General features: G+C 45.0%; 1 protein-coding gene across 1 annotated transcript in view; it reads right to left on the bottom strand.

The window, feature by feature from the left end:
- Positions 1 to 2,629: 2,629 nt before the first annotated feature.
- Positions 2,630 to 23,927, bottom strand: part of LOC141075947 (uncharacterized) — a 148,246-nt gene continuing 126,948 nt past the window's right edge. The window contains exon 4 of the mRNA XM_073563138.1: positions 2,630 to 2,881. Coding sequence (XP_073419239.1) covers positions 2,726 to 2,881 — 156 coding nt within the window. The 3' untranslated portion in view covers positions 2,630 to 2,725. The remainder of the gene's footprint in view (positions 2,882 to 23,927) is intronic.

The raw sequence follows: 23,927 nt of genomic DNA, 5'->3' as shown, positions 1-23,927 counted from the left end.
TATTCTTTAATCACTGCGATTAGAGCGATGCCTCATGTATATAGTTTTTTTTTTTTTTTATGTTTTAGCGTTTTTACACAATAAAAACTTTTATAGAAAAAATAATTTAACATTGCTTTATTCTGAGAGCTATAACTTTTTTATTTTTCCGCTGATTGGGCTGTATGGTGGCTTGTTTTTTGCGGGACAAGATGGCGCATTCAGTATTGCTATTTTTATTATCGTTTTTTTATTGCGTTTTATTCCATTTTTTCCAAGCTATATGATACTGCTTGGAAAAAGTATAATTTACTACTTAGTATGTTTTTTTGTTATGGCATTCACTGAACGGGATGACTAGTGTCTAACTTTTACAGATCGGATTTTTGCAATACCAAACGTGTACTTTTTTGTTTACATAAAAATGTGTATTAGTGGATTTTTTTTATTATTCTTATTATTTTTTAATTTTTTTTTTTTTACTTTTTTTGTACATTTCCTTTTTTACCTAGTCCCTTTATGGGACTTTCACTTTTTACACTTTTGTCTATCAAGGCACAATGAGGGCATGGTTACTATACGAGGACAGAATTGGGAAACAATTACTGTGTGGGAGGCACAAGCAGGAGCACTATGGAGTTTGTGTAGGGGTGATGAAAAGTGGATAGGGTGCTAGCAAAGCGATGTGCCACAGAAGTCTTTGAGCTACATTCTGCAGAGATGAGTCATAGGTTGAAGAAGTATTATCAGTCTGGTCCTATTGTAAAAGAAAATGGGAAGTACACTACTATGATCAGTGATAATGATCAGGACTTTTATGTTGATGGCCTTTCCTTAGAACAGGTCATCAATATCTGATTGTTGGAGGTGCCATAACTGTTTCCACAACCGCATGTGCCCAGTTGCTGAGCAGCACAGTAGAGCTCCATCAACTGTATAGTGGCCAAAGTCGGGTACTGCACTTTCACCCCCTATCCAATACGGAGTGAATGTGCCATACCTGGCCGTGACCACTATGAAGTTGATAGAGCTGTAAAGTTCCTCTCCACAATTGAACACATACAGACACCATCAGGAACAGCTATCACTGACCAGATATTGATTATCTCTCCTAAGAGTAGGCCATCAATAAAAAAGTCCCAAGCAACTCCTTTTACTGTGAGTTACTCGATTTCTCTGCACTGTGCACTGTGTGGAATTGATATCTACTATTATATACTGCTCAAAAAATAAAGGGAGCGCTATTCCATTTGCAACAGGCTGTTTGTGTTTCCTTTATTTTTTTTGAGCAGTATATATTAACTGCATAATGGTAAGATTGGTCTTAGTACATGATTTTTGGTCATGAAGAGTGATGAGCGAGAATGCTCACCACTGATCAATACTTAATCGATCATCGGGCTGCTCAGGTACACTAGTTACTCGATTGAGGATCGCCGGTGCTTGAGTGCTGTCTGAGCGCCGGGGTCACATGTCAACACCACACGAGTGCCAAGGGAAAAGCGATTTTCAACACTGCGGGAACAGCGTCAGTATGGGAGGCAAGTATAACTTTTATTATTTTATCGGGGCCAAGCGATGGGTTTGATAAGAAGTTGTCCAAGTAGTGGACAACTTCTTTAACTGCAGGTTTAAATGAAAACCGTGGCCATAGGCCAGTTGTAAGATCCGGACTGGAGGGAGAGATCCGTCTCACTACTATCCTATAGATGTTCCTCAAATAAAAGCCCAATACAGGTTTTCCTAAACTGACTTGGTCAAATAACTTGACCCACTCCACACTTACTTTTATTTTGCATGGTAACTACAGCCTGTGACTACAATGTAATGTAATGTAATGCAATGTACTGTCAGTATGCTTCTAAACACATTCTGTGGGATACATAATGGCCCTTGCAAATGATTCCCCTCATAGTCTCACAATGGGCAGAAAGCTGCCAATCAATGGTGCTATCAAATGACAGCAAGTAGCCCAGTAGGTGTTACACTGCAGGAATCAGGGTCTCTTCTCCTACATCATGCTGCAGTCTGATGGGGTAGCAAAAAACCTTTAATACAATGTACATTGTGTTTGTTTTCATAAAGGACAGTTACACTTGTACAGTTTTTGTACCACTGCTGCCATTTCCTGGCCTTTCTTTCTGTAACTCTTCCTATACTGTTGCTCTCTCACATTCTGGTCACAATCATGCTTCAGCTGGAAAGATCTTCTGCTACTTCTGTCCTTGTCCCTTAATCTACGTACGATGTCTCTACTTTACCATTTCACAAGATGCAGTCAATAAATGTCCTAAAAGTTCTTGCACTGCATATTCTTCCCTGGACTATATACGAGCAGCTTGTCAGGCTACAAAAGCGAGGCTAAACAGTAAGCTGCTACTACTTGTACAGAGACTTGTGCTCACATCCTTCAATCAAATCCTGCCCATGTACATCTGTGGCAGAATCTAGAAATATAAGGTGTAGGCCGCCCCCCTTTGCCCCTTAGCTGTACATCCTGTGGGACCCATTTTCTTTATATAAGGAGGTCATTTGCTTCTGATGCAACTTAACTTGTGTTTCATTAAGGCTTGGTAAAGGAATAAATGCACCATGATATGTGTAAGTTACGCTTCTCTTCACCTACAAGAATATACTGTATGCTGTGTGCATGACACAAGACTTTGACAGGTCATCGTGCATTCTCTAATCATTCTATATGTTTCTTTATGTAATCATGCTCTATAAAGATTTTTTAATATCTTTCTCACTCTGCTGCATTGAATGCCAGCTGAAAGTTCTCTTTTCTGTTCTTTGGGTCAAGAGAGTCGTAGTCAAAAGCATCGGGGAAGAAAGCCAAGATCAGGGCACAGAATGCAAGGCCATTACTCCAACTGCTTGAGAAATTCTGGATGTCCACACCCTTATAAAACAAAAAAACAACAAAGGAACAGTAAAACAGAAATAAGTAAAAAATGTGTTTAATAGGGAGAAATCATTAGGTATACACTGCAGGATAATATTGGTACATTTTCATAATTAACAATATAGTATTACTTGCACTATATGTGGACAAAACCCACACATTACACCTATAAGAACTTTTATGATATCCCATTGTAAATTCATAGGCAATAATATGGAGATGGCAGAAATGTATCTGGGGTGGGGCGAGAAGTTGGGGCATTTGGCCAGGACCCAGCCGACAGGGGGGTGCCATTGGGCCGCCTAATGCAAGGGTCGAATTGTCTCCTTTGGCGGATGCATTTTGCCACCCTATGGCCATTCTCTGAGCTGGCTGTCAAGGTGACAGCTGGCTCAGAAAAGGTGCAGCGCTCTGACTCCCAGTGAACAACTGTACTCATGTTTTTCAGACTCAAGTACAATTAAGACTCTGACCACTGGGTCAAGGCGACATATCTAGTTGGAATGTGGCCAGAAGTAAGCAAATCTCATACTTGCGCTGATGTAAAGGGGGTGTTGTATCTGCTATGTGTCTCTCCCTTTAATTGTTGTATATACAATATGTGCTGTTGTAATGACAAAGTATTGTAGGGAGAGCATAGTTATGTAGTGCTTAGGACACTAGAGGTCACTGTAGTGTAAGAATGTTAGTTGTTAGCTGTAGATATAGGGAGATTAGATGATAGCAATAGTTAGCTGGGTCTAGCCAGAATAGAGACAGTTAATTAGCTGTACCAGTGGGATAATTGGTGGGAGGAGTCACCCAGAGGGGACAGAATTGTTCGAGAAAACTTAGTCAGAGTGTTGTGAGAGATCATACCGTGCAGAACTACAGTGGAATTGCAGCAATAGCTTGGAGCAAGCGGGACGAGACAGTCAGTGTGCTGATCTGAAGGAAAAAGAAAGTTGGAAGCTGAACTTCTGGGGAGCACTCTCGGGGAGAGGCCAGGAAGTGAACCTCGGGGCAGCATCTGGGGACACCGTCTGGAATTGATTGGGACCTACAGTCCAGTTAGGACTGCAAGCGGCAGTCTGGTACCTTGGCAGGATGGGCAATATAGACAGGGAGCGTCCAGGGATGGCCAACGGGAGGATTCAGCGGGCCTTGGGTTCAGAAAAGGTGCAGGACGGGAAGTGTCAGGATCAGATCAGGAATTGTGCAGAAGATGGCATGATAAATGGCGCTGGAAGAAAATGCATTTGCAAGACTACTTCACTGCACTCAAACAAGCAACACTTGCATTCAAATCTTCCCTCACCTCTGCTAAACAGGCCTACTTCACAACCCTTGTATCTTCCTTATCCCATAACCCCAAACAGTTGTTCAATACTTTTAACTCCCTCCTCCGCCCACCACTGCTGTTACGAATGGGTCACCGAGGAGGAAAAAACCTAAACATGCTACGCCCAGAAAAACCAGAGAGGTTGGTAACTATGCAGATTGCAGATCCCTGATCCTACCACAACAACTAGCAGCAGCCATGGAGCGTGCCTACGACGAATCTAGACGCCTCGTCACGGCCGGAGGACTAAATAAGCCTAAAGCAAGAAAAGGGAAAACTAGCTGTCCCAGAGCAGACCCCAAAGGAATAGACAGCCCCCACACATGTATTGACGGTGAAACAAGATGAAAACACAAACACAGGTAGGAAAATAGCCTGAGCAAACGATGGGGCCCAAACTAACTAGATAGGATAGGAAAGGAAAGACACTGTCTGCAATCTGCCAAAAACCCTACAAAAATAATGTCCAACACTTCTGATAGCAAAATTAACCCTGAAGTCACTAGACTTCTCCCACTATGTCAGCACTCTGAAATATTCTGAGACAGAGCAAAAAGAGGCCAATCTAATAAGGGACAAAAAGCAAATTGGCAAATACAGATAAATAAGAGTGGAAATTCAGCACAGCCCAAGCCGGGGCTGGCTGACCACACACAAACTGAATAGAACAACAAAATCAAGTGTGAACATTAGCAGAGGAACTTAGCTTGAGCTGACTGGAACAGAGCTGAGAACGAAGACCTGACAAGCAGAAGGAATCACCAACAACTGAATAGGGAGTCGGCTGTCTTAAATCCAATCTGAGACTCCTGAGATCCAATCGTCTTCCTCATTCTCAGGTGGCACATCTCCACCAATCAAATCAGCCTCGCTACCTCCTGTTACCACCAGAGGGAGTCTGGAAGGAGAACTCACAACTGGTGAACCAGAGAATGAACTCACAACACACTGCCCCCTCCGACTTCCCTAATCTCTGCTGAGGACTTTGCCGCACACTTCAAAAACAAGATAGGCCAAACACGGCAAGTCTTTATTGCTCAACCACCACAACCCCTTTGCATACCAGACCAATGCCCAAACCCCATAACCTCCTTATCTAACATCACTGAAGGGGAGCTCGCTCATCTTCTCTCCAAATCACACTTCACCACTTGTGCACTTGGCCCGATCCCATCCCACCTCCTCCCCAATGTCACCACCACTCTTATCCCATTCCCTAACCTACCTCTTCAACCTATCACTAACTACTGGTACCTTCCCTTCTGCTTTCAAACATGCCACAATCACACCTATCCTGAAAAAGCCAACCCTCGATCCAACAGCCACGTCCAGCTATCGCCCAATATCGCTGCTCCCATTCACTTCTAAACTCCTGGGGCAGCATGTCCACGCTGAACATTCCTCCCACCTCTCATCTAACTTGCTCTTTGACAATCTACAATCTAGCTTCTGCCCCCATCATTCCACTGAGACAGCCCTGACCAAAATTACCCATGACCTACTTACAGCCAAAGCTAACGGACAATACTCTATACTCCTTCTAGACCTGTCCTTTGCTTTTGACACAGTTGACCACTGCCTCCTACTGCAGATCCTCTACTCCTTTGGCATCAAAGACTTCGCCCTATCCTGGATCTCCTCATACCTTTCCAACTGCACATTCAGCGTCTCCCACTCCCACACTACCTCCTCATCCCACTCTCTCTCTGTTCTAGGACCCCTACTCTTCTCAATCTATACACTTGGCCTGGGGCAATTCATAAAGTCCCATGGATTCCAGTACCACCTTTATGCCTTTGATACTCAGATCTACCTCTCTGGCCCAGACGTCACCTCTCTGCTCTCCAGAATCCCAGAGTGTCTATCAGCCATATCCTCCTTCTCCTCTCGCTTCCTCAAACTCAATGTGGACAAATCTGAACTAATCAGCTTTCCCCCATCCCACAGATCTTCCTTACCCAACCTTTCTATAACAATTGACGACATCATGCTTTCCCCTGTAACGGAGGTCCGCTGCCTCGGAGTAACCCTCGACTCTGCCCTGTCCTTCAAACTGCACATCCAAGCTCTCTCCAACTCCTGTCGCCTCTAGCTCAAAAATATCTCCAGAATCCGTCCCTTCCTCAACCCTCAATCTTCTAAACTACTTGTGCATGCACTCATCATCTCCCGCCTCGACTCCCTGCTAACACCCTTGCACCTCTCCAGTCCATCCTCAACTCTGCCGCCCGACTAAATCATCTCTCTCCTTGCTACTCCTCCGCTTCTCACCTCTGGAAATCTATTCACTGGCTCCCACTCCCTCAGCGTATCCAATTCAAATGACTAATACTGACCTACAAGGCCATCTACAACCTGTCTCCCGATACTTCCCCTCACGTAATCTCCAGTCCTCCCAAGACCTCCTTCTCTCCTCCACACTTATTCGCTCCTCGCCCAACCGCCTCCAAGACTTCTCCCGAATAGCCCCCATCCTCTGGAATTCCCTGCCCCAACATGTCCGGCTATCATCCACACTCGGATCCTTCAGACGGTACCTGAAAACCCACCTCTTCAGGATAGCCTACAGCCTGCAATGACCCCTGCTACCGCCTCATAATCACTGGAGCTGCTGCAACCCCCCAACCTACTGTCTCCTTCCCCACCATCCTGTAGTATGTAAGCCTGAAAGGGCAGGGTCCTCTATCCCCTCTATATCAGTCTGTGATTGTTAGTTTGTTTTCTGTAAGTGATATCTGTAATTCGTATGTAACCTCTTCTCATGTACAGCACCATGGAATCAATAGTGCTATAAAAATTAATAATAATAAAGCTTTATGGTAACGGATGGACTGTAACTGTGCTGCAAGAATTTGTTTCTAATAAAAACTCTCTTTCAAAGAACGAAGAGTCAGAGAACGTTTCCCACAGGGACACTGTATCCTGTTCAGGCTCCGGTCCCGCAGGTGGGTGAAGAATTGCACACTTACTGCACGAACACAAAGGAACACCCTAAAGTTTTAGTAGCGGAGCGTCCAGGTGCTGAAGAGTTAAAGCCCCTCATCACAGCTGGCACCTGGGTACCCGTTACAAAGTGGCGCTGCGAGCAGGGTAACGGACTGTTGCCTAAAGAAAACGGAGGAAACCCCAGCATGGTCAAAATGGCGGCCGTGAGTACTAACAGGGCGTAAAATGGCACGGAGGCTGGCAATAGCTCTGCCCATCGTGGGCATCATATGAAGAAAGTGGCGTGAAAATCCGGCTGGTGGGGAGGGTGCCTTGTGCCTCGGCCCCATCCCCTTGTGAGCGGTGACCACCCGCGGTGGGTGTGGCGTAAACAGAAGAAACGTTATCTCCCACAGCGGATTCCTGAGGAGCAGGAGGAGTCCAATGTTGAAGGGGAGGAGCGGCTGGAGTCGGCACCACCCTGGCCAGGGAAGAGTCAGTCTGAGGAGATCCACGTGTCTGGCTGGACGGCGCCATTATGGGGGACTGAACTGAACGCCGGACTGAAAAGGAGGAAGAGGCAGACCTGGAAGAAGTTACAGTGGCGGAGGACACTGATGATCACGGAGCAGCAACAGCGGACACTCTGGTTAGTGTCTCTCAACCCCTCATCCCTGAGCCCTCTGTTGCGGACCTCCCGGCTCTCAGTCCTGTGCCCTCACTTCCGGAGCCCCAGTCTGTGTGTGTGGATGTTTGCCCCAGCGATCCCCGGCTTCAGGCTATCCATGCCGTATCCCCGTCTCCTGGTCCCGCACCTCGGCAGCAGCAGAAGGGGGGCCCGTTTACATCCGCCAGGCAGGGGCCCTGGGTGGCAGAAGTTGTGGATGATACAGAGATGCAGGCATTCCTGGAATGGGACCGGGAGTGCTGCACCTGAGGCCTAGAGAAATGGTGAGACCTATGCCTGTTTGCTCTGGTGCACCAGGGGATGTGGTGGTCAGAAGGATTCCAGAGGTTATGTCTGAAGCACAGGCTCGGAGCCCTGCTGATGCTGAGTGGGACCGGGAAGAATCCGGTACCTGCCCTGGATAAATAGGACAGTGACTGAAACTTGCCCTTAAGAAAAAGTTGCAGAAGTTGTGCCTGTTGCATAAAAATTGATGAAGCTTTTGGGACTGTTCTGCATCCCTGAGGGCAGGAGCATTGGAAGTCGTCCAGATAACGTCTGGATCAATGGTTAATGAAGGACTGTTTGTGGTTTGCGGGCAGGAGCCCGGATGTTAAGGCGGTCAGACTGGTCGCAGTTGAAGGAGAGTAAATTTTGTTTCCCCCCTCCCAAGTTTTGTTTCGCCCGTTGCGCTCCCCCTGCTGGATTACGGGACTACAACCCTGATAGGGTTAAACATCATAGATTGCGTAAAGTCTTGGAGCCTCAAAGAAGGGAGGGGAAAACACCTGTGTGCTAAAAGGACCCGAAGGGTCAGGACTGAGCAAATCAGAATTGAGTGGTCATTCAGACCTGTGTGAAGAAAATGACCTGAGAGGGTCAGGACTGTGTGAACTGTTCGCTGGTCCTCTGGATCAGGATGGAAAGCTGATATTGTGTTGCCATTCCTTTGGCCTGTGTCTGGCTACCCAGAGCAAGAAGGGACTGGCATAGCTGCCTAAGAAAACTTCTTTCTTACTGGAACGGAAGGTCAATAGTCAGTGGGACCCATATTGAAAGAACTTGAACTCTTGTTCCAGGGCTCCAACCTAGTGGAGCCTGGGTCATGCAAGACCCGTGAAGACATTGGAGCCTGTGACAAGGACACCACTGTATATATATTATGTAACTAATGCTATGTTTTGGTTTGAAAGCCTTTAGTAATGCCATGGTCGGGGACGACACTGTTTAAGAAGGGAGGTATGTAAAGGGGGTGTTGTATGTGCTATGTGTCTCTCCCTTTAATTGTTGTATATACAATATGTGCTGTTGTAATGACAAAGTATTGTAGGGACAGCATAGTTTTGTAGTGCTTAGGACACTAGAGGTCACTGTAGTGTAAGAATGTTAGTTGTTAGCTGTAGATATAGGGAGATTAGCTGATAGCAACAGTTAGCTGGGTCTAGCCAGAAAAGAGACAGTTAATTAGCTGTACCAATGGGATTATTGGTGGGAGGAGTCACCCAGAGGGGACAGAATTGTTCTAGAAAAGTTAGTCAGAGTGTTGTGAGAGATCATACTGTGCAGAACTACAGTGGAATTGCATCAATAGCTTGGTGCAAGCGGGACAAGGCAGTCAGTGTGCTGATCTGAAGGAAAAGGAAAACTGAAAGCTGAACTTCTGGGGAGCACTCTCGGGCAGAGACCAGGAAGCGAACCTCGGGGCAGAGTCTGGGGACACCATCTGGAATTGACTGGGACCTACGGTCCAGTTAGGACTGCAAGCGGCAGTCTGGTACCTTGCCAGAATGGGCAATATAGACGGGGAGCGTCCAGTGACGGACAATGGGAGGATTCTGCTGGCCTTGGGTTCAGAGAAGGTGCAGGATGGGAAGTGTCAGGATCAGATAAAGAATTGTGCTGAAGATGGCATGATAAAGCTTTATGGTAACGGATGGACTGTAACTGTGCTGCAAGAATTTGTTACTAATAAAAACTCTCTCTCAAAGATCGAAGAGTCGGAGGATGTTTGTGCGAGTTCACATCCCACAGGGACACTGTATCCTGTTCAGGCTCTGGTCCCGCAGGTGGATGAAGAATCGCACACATACTGCACTAATACAAAGGAACACCCTAAAGTTTTAGTAGCGGAGCGTCCGGGTGCTGAAGAGTTAAAGCCCCTCATCACAGTTGGCACCTGGGCACCTGTTACACTGACATGACCATCCACTCTTGCCACCTGCAAGGCAGAATCGTAAGAGTGGAGTGCATGCGCTGTGAGGATTCAGAAGCTTGCATTCACGTAGAATGACTGCACAATTCCCTTTACAATCCTAACAGCCTTTAATATACTATGCTCGCTGTCAGGATTCCAGCAGTCATCACATGGCCACTTCACTCATAAGGCCTCTTTCACACTTCAGTTTTTTGCCATCAGTCAAAATCCGCCAAAATTTGAAAATGGCGGATCCGCTTTTTCTTGTTGCGGATCCGCCATTTCCCCCATTGGGATACATTAGTGGCGGATTTTGACGGATGGTCGTCCGTTGCGTCCGGTATTCGGCGGATCCGCAAAATTCCTTGCGGATTCTGTCTGAGGGGGACGGAGCTTGCAACGTTTTTTTCGCCGTCAAAATGGCGGGTGACGGCGGATCAGCCATCATCTGCCATGCGGTAGAATGGCCGCCTATGGGCGGTGGATCCGCCAGGATCCGCGATTTTGCGGAATCCGCCGGCAGGATCCGCAAAATCGCGCTGCGCATGCCCAGAAAAAAGATACTTTTCCAGACAGTCCCAAAACTATATAAGGTGGGCTAATTGGGCCCAGACATGCAGTAGCAGTCAGCCAGCCAGGAGCCAAGCCACCCACCAAGCCTGCCAGACACCCACCAAGCCTGCCAGACACCCACCAAGCCTGCTAGACGGCCACCAAGCCTGCAGACAGCCACACAGCTATCAAGCCTGCCAGACACCCACCAAGCTGCCACACATATCAGCTCAAGAGGCCTGCCAGTACCAGCTCACCTACAAGTGTGAGTATACCTATTTATGACATTTCTGTGTGTGTGTGTGTATATGGCCTGCTAGTGTGTAGCCTGCGTGTGTGTGTGTGTGTGTGTGTGTGTGTGTGTGTGTGTGTGTGGTCTGCGAGTGTTGCATGTCTGTGTTTTTTTTTTTTTTTTTTTTTTCTGTTGCTTGTGTACTGCATTTTATTTTCATACAACTGTATTTATATTGTATTTTTTTATGCTGTGATTGCTGTGGTGTATGGTATGTGGTGTAATTGGGCCCAGACAATCCGGCACCAGCAACACTGAAGACACCAAGCAAGACATCCGACTGCAGCCTGACTGATAGAAGATTGAACTAGAGCTATAAAACCTGCCTGTGCACAGCACACAGTAAAATCCTGCCAGCGCACCATCTGCGCACCCCATACTAAAGATAGGGTGCGCAAATCAGAAGCGTCCATGTGTGCTAGTAGGCGGTGATGACCGGATGGGGTGGTGACTAGCGGCGGCCGTGTGCAGGTCATCGCTGTGGTATAAAGTGCAAATGTGAAACCGGCCTAACTGGTATTGTATGTGGTGTAATTGGGCCCAGACATCTGGCAACAGCCATACTGAAGACACCGAACCAGACATCAAACACCAGCCTGACTGATAGACGACCAAACTAGAGCTACAAAACCTGTCTGCTCAGCTGCAAATCTTCCACCTGCAAGACCCCTGGAGTGTGTGTTTGTGTGTGTGGCCTGGCTGTGTGTTATGCATGTTTGTGTGGGTTTTTTTTTTTTTTTAAATATTTTAATTGTTTTTCTTTTGCATGTTTATTGGATTTTATTTTCATATTTGCAATTGTAGTGTGATTAATGTATCTGTTGTAAATCGGTGTTTTTTTATTTTTCATTTATTGTGGTATTTAAAATAAAGAGCAGAGTAGCTCCTATTTGTTGGAAAAAAAAAAATAAAATAAAAAAAAAAAAACTTTTCAAAAAATCTCCGTAGTATCATTTAAAAAAAAAAGGTAAAATTAAGTTACCATAAAGGTACATTAAATTTTTTGGTATACAAGTGTGGTTAAAAGTGAGAGATTGCAACATACCATGAAAAAAATCTGGTTATTCACAGCTGAGAGTTTTTCAGGGAGTTCAAAAACATGCAAACACAGTGTGGGTATACACAGAAATTAAACACCTTCAATCACACTCTCGGTGAGACCTTCAATCACTGGTTACACTCTTGGTGAGAGTTTTTGAGGGAATGCAAACACTGGTATACACAGCAATTACACACCTTCAATCACTGGTTACACTCAGTTACACTTTTTCAGGGAATTCAAACACATGCAAAGAAAGTGTGGGTTAACACAAAATATTACACACCTTCAATCACTGTGGTTACACTCGGTGAGAGATAAGGGAATTTAGACATGCAAACACTTAAAATTGTGTATACTTAGTTTCAGGGAATTACACATTATATACAAATGAATATTTTTTTTTTTTTTTAAATTTCATATTTTCTTTATAATTGCAGATAACTTAATGAAGCGCCACCAGAAAAGCAGCAGCAGACACGGCCAGCCAGGCCGCAGCAGGGATGGTGAACGAGACCGCAGCAGAGATGACCGGCGAGAATGCAGCAGAGATGACCGGTCAGGCCGCAGCAGAGACGGTCGGCCTGACCGCAGCAGAGACGGACAGCCAGGCCGTGGCAGAGTACAGCCAACCATTAGTTTCCCTGTAAGTATAAAGGCCTGAAAGCTTATTATGATCCTTTGTATAGTAGCTTAACAATTGTCTTTATACTTGCAGATCACTTCAGCAAGCACCACCAGCCAGGCCGCAGCGGAGACTGTCAGCCAGGCCGCAGCAGAAACGGCCAGCCACGCCACAGCAGAGACAGCCAGCTAGGCCGCAGCAGAGACGGCCAGCCAACCATTAGTTTCCCTGTAAGTATAAAGGCCTGAAAGCTTATTATGATCCTTTGTATAGTAGCTTAACAAGTGTCTTTATAATTGCAGATCACTTCAGGAAGCACCGCAGCTGCCAACGCAGCTGCCCCAAACCGTAATGTCTTCTCCTGAAAGCTCCCCCTCACATCATCAGCGAGCTGAGGTAAAAATTTTTTTTTTTTTTTTTTTTTTATTTAAACTAATTTTTTTTTTTGGTTAAAAACACTATCCATGTATTATGTTTTAATAGGAAGCTGATTCAGAGGAGCTTCCAGGAGGAGACGTGCAGGGTGGAGAGACGCAAGGAGTGGGTGCGCAGAGTGTAAGTTTAGCACATACACAGATACATAATGCTACACCCAACACAAACATTCATCACAGTGCACACACAATAACTACGCATCCATCCAAACAAATTTTTTTTTTTTTTACCACAGTCTTCAGAATCCGGTGCCCACACTAGAGTGACTCCCAGGACATCCCAGGGTCGTCAAGGTGATGCATCTGTTGGTCGGCAAATGGTAAGTAACCCTATTTGGATAATTGTTTAAATGAACATCATGTGTTTGAATAGAATGTAATTTTTTGTTTTGTTTTTTATCTTCACAGGTTTCACAGCGTGCTCCCCGGAGACATCTGGAGGAGGGTATCATGATTGATACTGATGAACTCATCCGTGAGGTGGAAAACCGGGAGCCGCTGTGGAACATGGCAAACCATCTACACGCCGACCAACCAACCACCCGACGGCTCTGGGATGAGGTCTGTTCTTCAGTTATTGAGAACTGGGAGGAACTCAATGCGAGGGCCAGGGATTTTGTGCGTAAGTATTACAACTTCAGTAACTTATATTCCAGCATGTGAAGTGTCGAATACTAACCCCCTTTTTTTTTGCTTCACAGGTGACCGGGTTATCACACGGTGGCGGTCGCTCTGGGATCGCTTCAAGAGGGACTACAACAAGGAGATGCAGACCCCGAGTGGATCGGGAGGACACCGGGGACCCCAGTACAAGAACTACAAAGCCCTGGCGTTCCTGCGATCAACAATGGTGTGCAGAAGGTAAATATTCCCCAAACCATTTCTGTAGTAGAAATGTTTAACCAAATTTTTTTTCAGCAGACTTAAATTAAATATCAATATTTTTAATATACATTTTTTCTCCTTTTTTTTTTTTTTTTAGCACCATCTGCAGCACTCGGGAGTCTGCATCAGAGTTGCGTCCCTCTGGAGTGATCCCTAGTGAGACCGCCCCCGGTGACCACATCGAGGTATCCGACCCCTCTGTACCTACCCTCTTGTCTCATCCCTCTATCCCCTTCACCAGCACTGGAGCAGCAGGGCAGACTTCATCACATGAAGCTGCTGGTGACGACTTGTTCCCTGTTCCCCACCCCTCAGACACTGCCGCAACATCTTGACCAACCTTTGGTTCTGGCCGGCAGCGTCTGAGGAGTCAGGAAAGGATGACCTTGTCTGACTGTTTGAGTCTAAACTCATCTGTCCAGCATGGTTTCCACACTTATGGAGAACGGTTATCTTCTGGGTTGACCATGATCAATCAAAGTATCATGGAACTCAGAAGATACATGGAACAGATGAATTTAGAATCAAACCAGACACCGAGACATACCTTTTTTTCAATCTGTTGTCCGGCAAATGGAAGGTTTAAGTACTCACCAGCAGATGCTTGTGATGCAAGCCTGTCAGAATGCTCTAGTGGAAGTACTTGCTGAAGCATCTCATCCTCCCCCTGTCCATCCTCCCCCTGTCCATCCTCCCCCTGTCCATCCTCCCCCTGTCCATCCTCCCCCTGTCCATCCTCCCCCTGTCCATCCTCCCCCTGTCCATCCTCCCCCTGTCTATCCTCCCCCTGTCTATCCTCCCCCTGTCTATCCTCCCCCTGTCTATCCTCCCCCTGTCTATCCTCCCCCTGTCTATCCTCCCCCTGTCTATCCTCCCCCTGTCTATCCTCCCCCTGTCTATCCTCCCCCTGTCTATCCTCCCCCTGTCTATCCTCCCCCTGTCTATCCTCCCCCTGTCTATCCTCCCCCTGTCTATCCTCCCCCTGTCTATCCTCCCCCTGTCTATCCTTCCCCTGTCTATCCTTCCACAGTCCATCCTTCCCCTGTCTATCCTTCCACAGTCCATCCTTCCCCTGTCTATCCTTCCACAGTCCATCCTTCCCCCGTCCATCCTTCCACCATCCATCATACAGCCATCCCTCCTCCTACCACTCCCTCTCCTTTCTCTAGTTCCCCATTCCATTCTTCCCAGTACCTTCCTCCCCACTGCATTATACCCCAATGCCCTCACCATACCCACCCCCACATACACCTTCAATGTACCCACAAACCTCGTCTGTCCATCCACTCCCGTCCCAACCACATGTGTTAAACCCCCCTTCCACTTCTGGTCCTCACCAACTCCCTCCCCAGTCCTCTACCCCCCCTCGATGTGGTCAACCCTGTTAACCCTCCAATACTATCTCCACCCAACATTATCACACTTTGTAATGTTTTGTCTGTTTTCCAAAAAAGGTAATATATACCCAAAAAAAAAAGTTACAAAAAAGGTTTAAGATACCAAAAAAAAATTAAAAAAACCCCAAAAATTAAAAAAAAAATACAGTTATTACAAATTCAGAAATAAACTGTTTGTTTTTTTTCAAAAAGCTTTATTGTTTTGTTTCTTTTTTGCTTCTTTCTTTGGAAATATTCAAATTACACCAGTGGTGTAAAAGGTAAACACAACACTTGGCAACACAACACTTGGCAACACAACACTTGGCAACACTTCACAGTACACCGGTGATGTACAAGGTACAAAAAACCAACACTTGGTAACACAACACTGGGTACCCAACTCTTGTTAACATTTGTAAGTGTAAAACAACGCTAGGTACACAACACTTGGTAACATTTGTAAGTGTAAAACAACGCTAGGTACACAACACTTGGTAACATTTGTAAGTGTAAAACAACGCTAGGTACACAACACTTGGTAACATTTGTAAGTGTAAAACAACGCTAGGTACACAACACTTGGTAACATTTGTAAGTGTAAAACAACGCTAGGTACACAACACTTGGTAAAACTTTACGCTTGGTACCCAACAATTGGTAACACTGCAAGGTGTAAAACTCAAAAAAAAAAAAAAAAAAAATGGTAAACCAAATCACATTGGAACACAATGCTTGGGAAAACCAAACACTTGGTAAAATTTCAGTTAAAAAAAAAAAAAAAAGTTACTCACAATTGGTATGAAGAAAATTATATCATGTCATCTTGCCAGTCCACTTGTCCCTCTGGTGTCACAAAATAGTCTGCAAAGGTGTCCCTCATTCTTGCCACTGAGCCAGTACTCCGAAAAGTTTGCTGCTCATAATCCCACTAGGTGGTTTCAGACAGATTTTCATCGATGGAAACTGGTTCGTTTGAAAGGACAAAATTGTGCAGGATTACACAGGCCTTCCCCACCTCATCCACAGTCTCTGTTTTCATTTTCATGGCCGTTAACAGGACTCTCCATTTGGCAGTTAAAATTCCAAACGCACACTCCACCACTCTGCGCGCTCTGGTTAACCGATAGTTATAGATTCTTTTCTGGTGTGTTAATCCACGACTACCATATGGTTTGAGTAGGTGTTTAGAAAGCTGAAAAGCATCGTCGCCAACGCACACAAAAGGCATTGGTGGCCCTGTTGTTCCAGGGAGTGGTCTTGGAGGTGGGAAGTCAAAATTGTCTCCATACAAGCGACGGCCCATGGTGGAAATTTTGAATACCTGAGAGTCATTAGAACGACCGTATGCACCGATGTCCACGGCAATGAATTTGCAGTTTGCATCCGAAATGGCCATAAGCACAATAGAAAAGTATTTCTTATAGTTGTAAAACTGTGAACCAGATCCCATGGGTTTCACAATCCTGATATGCTTGCCATCCACGGCACCGATGCAGTTTGGAAACTGGCAGATTTCTTGAAACTTGTCGGCAATCTCCAGCCACCTCTCCTGTGTTGGCTCTGGGATGTATTCCTTCTGTAGAGAATCCCACAATGCCCGGCAGGTCTGTTGTACAATTCGAGCAATAGTTGAAATCCCAATCCGGAACTGGAAATGGATGGAGGTGAAGGATTCTCCAGTTGCCAGGAATCTGTTAAAAAATGGAAAAAAGTAAAATTAATACAAACTACAAGCCATAACATAACAATAAAAGCCTGCAGAATCTGAAACATTTTAAAAGGTAGATAACTTACCGAAGGGTCACCATCAAACGCTCCGCCGGTGATATAGAAAACCGCATTTGTGTGTCCCTTCTCCGGATTTGTTCTCCAACACGATCCACCAATATCTCAAAGAATTCCAGCCTCATGCGCACGTAGTTGAAGAACTTGTCTGGATTATCCCTCAATTCCAGGTACAATGTGGAAAAAACGCCACGGGTGAACCTCTGCGCATTAATGGGATGAATCCACTGGCGCCGTCTCCTCATACGCAGGATTCGCAATCTTCTTTTCTCCCTCTCGAGAGCAATAATTGCCAACCGATTCAAGTGAAGATCCAATTCCACACAGAAGCTGTCAATACTCGCAATAACTCCTTCCAGACTCGCACTAACTCCTTCCATCGCTGCCACTAGCTCTAAAACCTTTCAAAGAAATTGTATCACAACACCCTAGATATATTTCTCCCTAGTTTCCAGTATCCAATCACATTTGAGAGCATTCTCCAAGAGCGAATCATATTTGGGAGCATCCCATTTTGGAGGTGTGGAAAAACGGATCCGCAAGAAAACGGATCCAACGGATGTGAAAAACGGATGCCAACGGATGGTACTGATCCGTTTTGTTGAGGATCCGCACTAAAATCGGTATAGCGGATCCTTAAAAAAACGGATCCGTTCCATCAGCTTGCATCCGTTTTTATACATTTTTTGCGGATCCGCCATTTTCAAATTTTGGCGGATTTTGACTGATGGCAAAAAACTGAAGTGTGAAAGAGGCCTAAGCGATTTTCATACTTATTGTCACTTGAGTGACAACAAGCTTCTCTTCCTGCTTCTCTTAGTTTTTCACGGAGAGAATGAGAGAAAGCAGCTGCTTGGCACATGACTAAGTGTAGAAATCGCATATATGCTTGGGGGAGGGGGCGCCAGACTGAATTCTTGCCCCACATGCTGGAAAATCTAGCTACACCTCTGAGAGTTGACCACCCATTTACAGCTACAGAAAAATTGCAAGTGTGGGGCGGCAATTCACCATAAATAAATTAATATGTAGGCATTGGTTGCAAGTATGCAAAAAAGAGGATGATCCCCATCCCCCATAAGATCCAAAAGTAAAGAAAGTGGCAACAGGAAGCAAAAAAAAAAATCTTTATTAGTACCTCGCATTATACAAGGAGACAGCCACGTTTCGCCTTTACAAGTTAGATAGGTCTTTATCAAGCCATAGAAAAGAGAGCACACATCCACATATTTAAATTACCCCTGACCAATCAAAAACATCATATGATCAACTAATTGAAATGGCAGTAACAAAAACGCAATGGGTATCGGATTGGTTCCCCATATATAGTGATGTGAATCTTTTTTTTCGTCCTTCTCCCAGATGGGAATGTAGGATGTGCCAAGCACCTTTGATAGACTATTTACTCGCCTTTTGAAGTCAGTGCAATGTATTTGGTGGTTCAGTGTATCTCACTTGATGGGTGATGACATGAACTTACCTTATGTGATGGCTTCTTTTCCTGCTTTAATTATTATCTTGACATATTACATTGCAAGGCCTTTTTTTCACTCCCTTGTGTGTGATACAAGTTAACACAACTGACAATTGAGGTCTGTGTAAATGCATCAGTGCTATGTTCAATCCCAAGCAACTTTTTTTTGTAATTTTCTTTTATCTTTTACTGTAGCAAAGCTTTTCATTCTGATCGAATAGTTTGAAGTTAATGTTTTAAATCTTACTATTTCTGTTATGTTGAAGCCCTTATTGGGACTTGTAATACCACTATACACATGAGTGCAATACATCTAGTTCATTAATGGAGTTTCTGCCTTGTGTGAGCCATCTATTTACACATTATTTGCATTGTTTTGTAGTTTTGCTCCCATAATTGTGCTCTTAAATGATGTATCTGGATATTCAAGACTCTAAGTATATTTTGCATTTTTTAAATCTATGTTTTTGTTACTGCCATTTCAATTGACTGATCGTATGATGATTTTAATTGATGAGGGGTAAGATAAATATGTGGCTGTGTACTCTATTTTCTGTGGCTTGATAAAGTTTCAATTATCTTTTAAGATGAAAATGTTGCTGTCTCCCTGCATTATGTGATGTATTAAAGCAGAAGAAGATACTTTTTGCAACTGTGATGCTGTTTCCACTCTTTTCACTTTTACCCTGGTAGTGCAGCAGGGTTGGTGCAGTGCGACAGACAGCCAGAGACCATAGGAAAGTTCAAAACAAAGTCTCTTTAATGTCCAACATACTTGTAGGGGAGTGAAATAAGACTCCCCTTTAAGGTCATCTCCCTTTAAGAAGTCCTAATTTATATATGTCATTATTCCTGGTACTGCTACACTTATAGTGTATTACCATTGTATGCTTTATTGGTACTGCCACATCATATATGTGTTACCATATTGTAAAGATTGTAATATATTGTGTTGTATAATGTTCTGCACATTTATGTATAGATTAGAGTAAGCTGGTGCATCCTTCGGGTTCAGTAGAGGAGGGCACTATTAGTATAGAGTTGCTAGATATGGGTAAGTGTAGTTCTGTAGTGGGGCACAAGATGGGGGTATAGTAGTGGGCCTTGTTAGGTATAGCTGATAGGAAGTTCATAGAGGGTTAATTGTAGGAGGAGCCACTGTGGGTTAAGTAAGTGTAGGAGACAGGAACAGGTTAGAAGGGTGAGGACACGCGGCGTGTCCACAAGGGCTATAGGCCCAGGACGACATAGCAGCTATGAAAGAAATGTTTTGTTGGAAGAAAAGTGAACGGGCACAGTCAGACAGGTGCTGGATGAGACCTAAGCACCCCGGGAGTTACGGTGTTTCACAGCAGCAAGGAAAGTAGAGAATTACGTGGTCCAAGAGTCGTGCAGGGTGCAGAATATTCACAATGTGGCAGATCTTAAATAGGGCTGAAGCTTGTAAGTCTGGAGAGAAATGGATGAACGGGATCGCCTATGTCTTGAGGTCCTACAGAAGTGATGCTGTGGTACCACCTAGGGCGCTACTACCCTGTAATGTGTGTGAGGACAAAGAAAGCAGGAAAGGGAAAGCGCAGGAGGAATGCTGTGTGGACTATAATGTTACTGATGTGCCCGGGACCGTTGAAGAGAAAGGTAAAATTGTTTGTTTGGCATCTGAACCAGTATCTGTGTCCATTCTTTCCACCCTATGCACCGAAACTGAGTGTACAGGAGCTGTGCAACACCTCTGTGGAATCCCTGACGGTGAACTAGAACCACAAACAGGTACGCCGGTAGAAGCTGCAATTTTTCTGTGGGAGGAGGCCAGGACACCAAGGCCCTGGTATCCTCGGCGACGGCTACTGTCCTGGCCGAATCCTACATACTCACAAACAGAAACAAATCGTATCCTCCGGATCGCACCCGGGAATCAAGACAGTCTATACCTGAGACCGGTTGCCGTGGGGACTGCACCACCGCGTCACGCTGAAGGGTGCCAGGCCTTTTGGCTTTGCTTGGCGCCATGTTGCTTCACACAGGCTGAACCTTGCAGAGTCACCTGCTCTGCAGTTTGCAAACCAAGACTGACACACCCAACCCTCTGCTGCAGGGTTTTTAAATGGAATCTGTGGCCATGGGCCACTTATAATACCCAGCTTGGAGGGAGCGAACCATCCCACTACTATCTCTTATAGTTCGCTCCAAAAAATAAAAGCCCTTAAATGGTATGCCTGTGACTGCAATGCACTCAATTGGGTTTAATATGCTTCTATGCGCATCCTGGGGGACACATAGCGACCCTCGTAAATGACACCTGTCACTGCCTCACACCCCTTTACAGCTACAACTGTTTCCACTATTCTGGGATGACTTTTTACAAAATTTTGGAATGTATCTGTAAGAATTCCTGCTCATTCATCCAGAAGAGCATTTGTGAGGTCAGACACACAAGATGCGAGGGCCGGGCTCACATTCTCTGTTTCTGTTTGCCGAAAAGGTGTTCAATTTAGGTTAAGGGCAGAATGCTCTTGCATGCCATTCAAGTTCTTTTGAAACTCACCCATCCATGTCATTGACGATCTTGCTTTGAGCACTGGGACCAGTCATGCTGGAATAGAAAAGGGTTTTCCCCAAACTGTTCCCATAAATCTGAATGCAAACTATTGACCTAAACATCCAAAAAAGCTGAAGTATTAAGAATTATTTTCACTGGAACTAATGGGCCTAGACCAATCCCAGAATAACAAACAACACTAAAACATTATCCTATCTCCAATAAACTTTACATCTGTCACATTGCAGTCAGTCAAATAACTTTTTCCTGACATTCTTCAAATCCACACTCATTTTTCAAACTGCCACATGGAGAAGCTTGATCTGTCACGCCATAAAACGCATTTCCATTGCTCAGAAACCTGGCACCTCATACCATGCATTTTCCTTTCTCCCCCACTACATCTAGCTCACTCTCTGATTTTGAACCAGTCACAGAAGAAGAAGTAAGCGGACTCTTTGCATCTTCTTGCCCAACCACTTGCACCAGTGACCCAATTCCGTCACATCTCCTCCAGTCCCTTTCCCCTGCTGTCACCGCCCACCTGACAAAAATATTTAACCTCTCTCTCTCTTCTGGTATCTTTCCCTCCTCATTCAAGCACGCCATCATACATCCACTACTTAAAAAAAAATCCCTCGACCAAAACTCCGTTCATCTCTAAACTCCTGGAACGCCTGGTCCACTCCAATATTATCCGCTATCTCTCTTTACTGTATCTTTTGCTGGCTCCTCCTCCCCACATTTCTTCCACTTACTGTTGGGGTTCCTCAAGGATCGGTTCTAGGACCCCTCCTCTTTTCTTTGTACACTGCCCCTATTGGTCAAACAATCAGTAGATTTGGTTTCCAGTACCATCTCTATGCTGATGACACCCAATTATATGCTTCTTCTCCTGACCTCACGCCTGCCTTTTTAGAAAACACCAGCGATTGTCTAAATGCTGTGTTTAACATCATGTCCTCACTACATCTGAAACTGAACCTGTCAAAGACTGAACTCCTTGTGTTTCCTCCCTCTACTAATGCACCTATGCCCAACATTGCCATTTCTGTGTGTGGTTCCACTATTACTCCCCAGCAACATGCCCGCTGTCTTGGGGTCATACTTGACTTCCAGCTTTCATTCGCCCCCCACATCTGATCACTGGCTCACTCTTGTTATCTGCACCTAAAAAACATTTCTAGAATTCGAGCTTTTCTTACTTTTGACAAATACTCTTACTGTTTCTCTTATTCTCATCTTCAACTCTCTTCTAATCGGTCTCCCTCTTACCAAACTCTCCCCCCTCCAAACTGTCTTGAATGCTACAGTCAGGAACATATTCCTCGCCAATCGTTACACCGATGCCTCTACCTTGTGCCAGTCATTACACTGGCTACCCATCCACTCCAGAATCCAGTACAAACTTATTACACTCACCCATAAAGCACTCCACGGCTCAGCACCACTCTACATCTCCACCCTCGTCTCAGTGAAACACCCTACCCGGGCCCTCAGTTCTGCTGATGACCTGAGGTTAGCATCCTCAATAATAAGAACCTCCCACTTCCGTCTTCAAGACTATACACGTTCTGCGCCAATTCTTTGGAATGCACTTCCCAGGTCAATACCATTAGTCCCCAATCCCTTCAATTTTAAGCATGCCCTAAAAATGCATTTATTCAGACTGGCCTACCGCCTCAACACATTAACCTAACTATCCCTGTGTGGCACAGTCAAAAGTTTTACCATAACCAGGTTCCCTGCATCATGTTCCCACATGCTTTATGCATCTATTAGCCCTCTGTGTCTGTACTGTTACACACTTAACATTATGGCTGGTCCGAACAATGAAGGCAACTGTTACCAACCACCTTTCGTGCCTACCTTTTTTCCTCATAGATTGTAAGCTTGCGAGCAGGGCCCTCATTCCTCTTGGTATCTATTATGATCTATATGATTATTGTTATGTTGTAATGTCTATCGTCTGTACAAGTCCCCTCTGAAATGTAAAGTGCTGAGGAATATATCGGCGCTAGAGAAATAAAATTATTATTATACTCCTCATAGCCCTCCATATATTAAAATACACTCAGTCCTCCATATAATATAATACACTCTTCATAGTCCTCCACATATTAAAATACTCTGCTCAGTCCTCCATATAGCATAATACACTCCTCACAGTGCTCCACATAGTATAATACACCGCCAGTCATCCATGTAGTACAATTCACTTCCCATAGTATAATGCACCCTATAGTTCTTCATATAGTATAATGTATTCCCCATAGTCCTCGATACAGTATAAGGCAGCCACCCCACAGAGTATAATGAAACACCCCACATAGTATAATGCAGCCACCCCACAGGGTATAATGCAGCCCCACCATACAATATAATGTAACCCCCATAGAATGTAATGCAGCGACCCCTTAGAGCTTAATGAAACCCCCCCATAAAATATAATGCCTCCCCCCTCATATAGTTTAAAGCAGCTCCTCCATAGAATATATGGCAGCCCCCTCATAGAGTATAATGCAGCCCTTCATAGAATATAATGTAGCCCCTTATATAGTATAATGTAGCCCTTCCATAGATTACAATGTAGCTCTTCTCATATAGTATAATGCAGCCCCAATAGAATATAATGTATCCCCCTCATAAAGTATAATGAAGCCCCCATACAATATAATCTAGTCCCCCCATAGCCTATAATGCAGCCCCCCTGTTATGAATGGGCACCAAGGAGGATAGCAGGCCCAAGCTAAGCCACAGAAAACCAGAGAGTTTGGTAACTAAGCGGATGCAGACCCCTGATCCTGTCCACACAACTAGCAGTAGCCGTGGAGCGTGCCTACGATGATCCTAGACGCCTTGGCACAGCCGGAGAGCTAACTAAGCCTAAAGCAAGAAAGGGAAAATCTAAACTGTCCCGGAGCAGACCCCA

This window comes from Dendrobates tinctorius, unplaced genomic scaffold (assembly GCF_039654945.1).
Source record: "Dendrobates tinctorius isolate UK_male_01 unplaced genomic scaffold, ASM3965494v1 ptg000382l, whole genome shotgun sequence".
NCBI classification, from domain to species: domain Eukaryota; kingdom Metazoa; phylum Chordata; class Amphibia; order Anura; family Dendrobatidae; genus Dendrobates; species Dendrobates tinctorius.
Note: the sequence above shows the minus strand (reverse complement) of the source record. Positions and strands in the feature narration are given on the sequence as shown.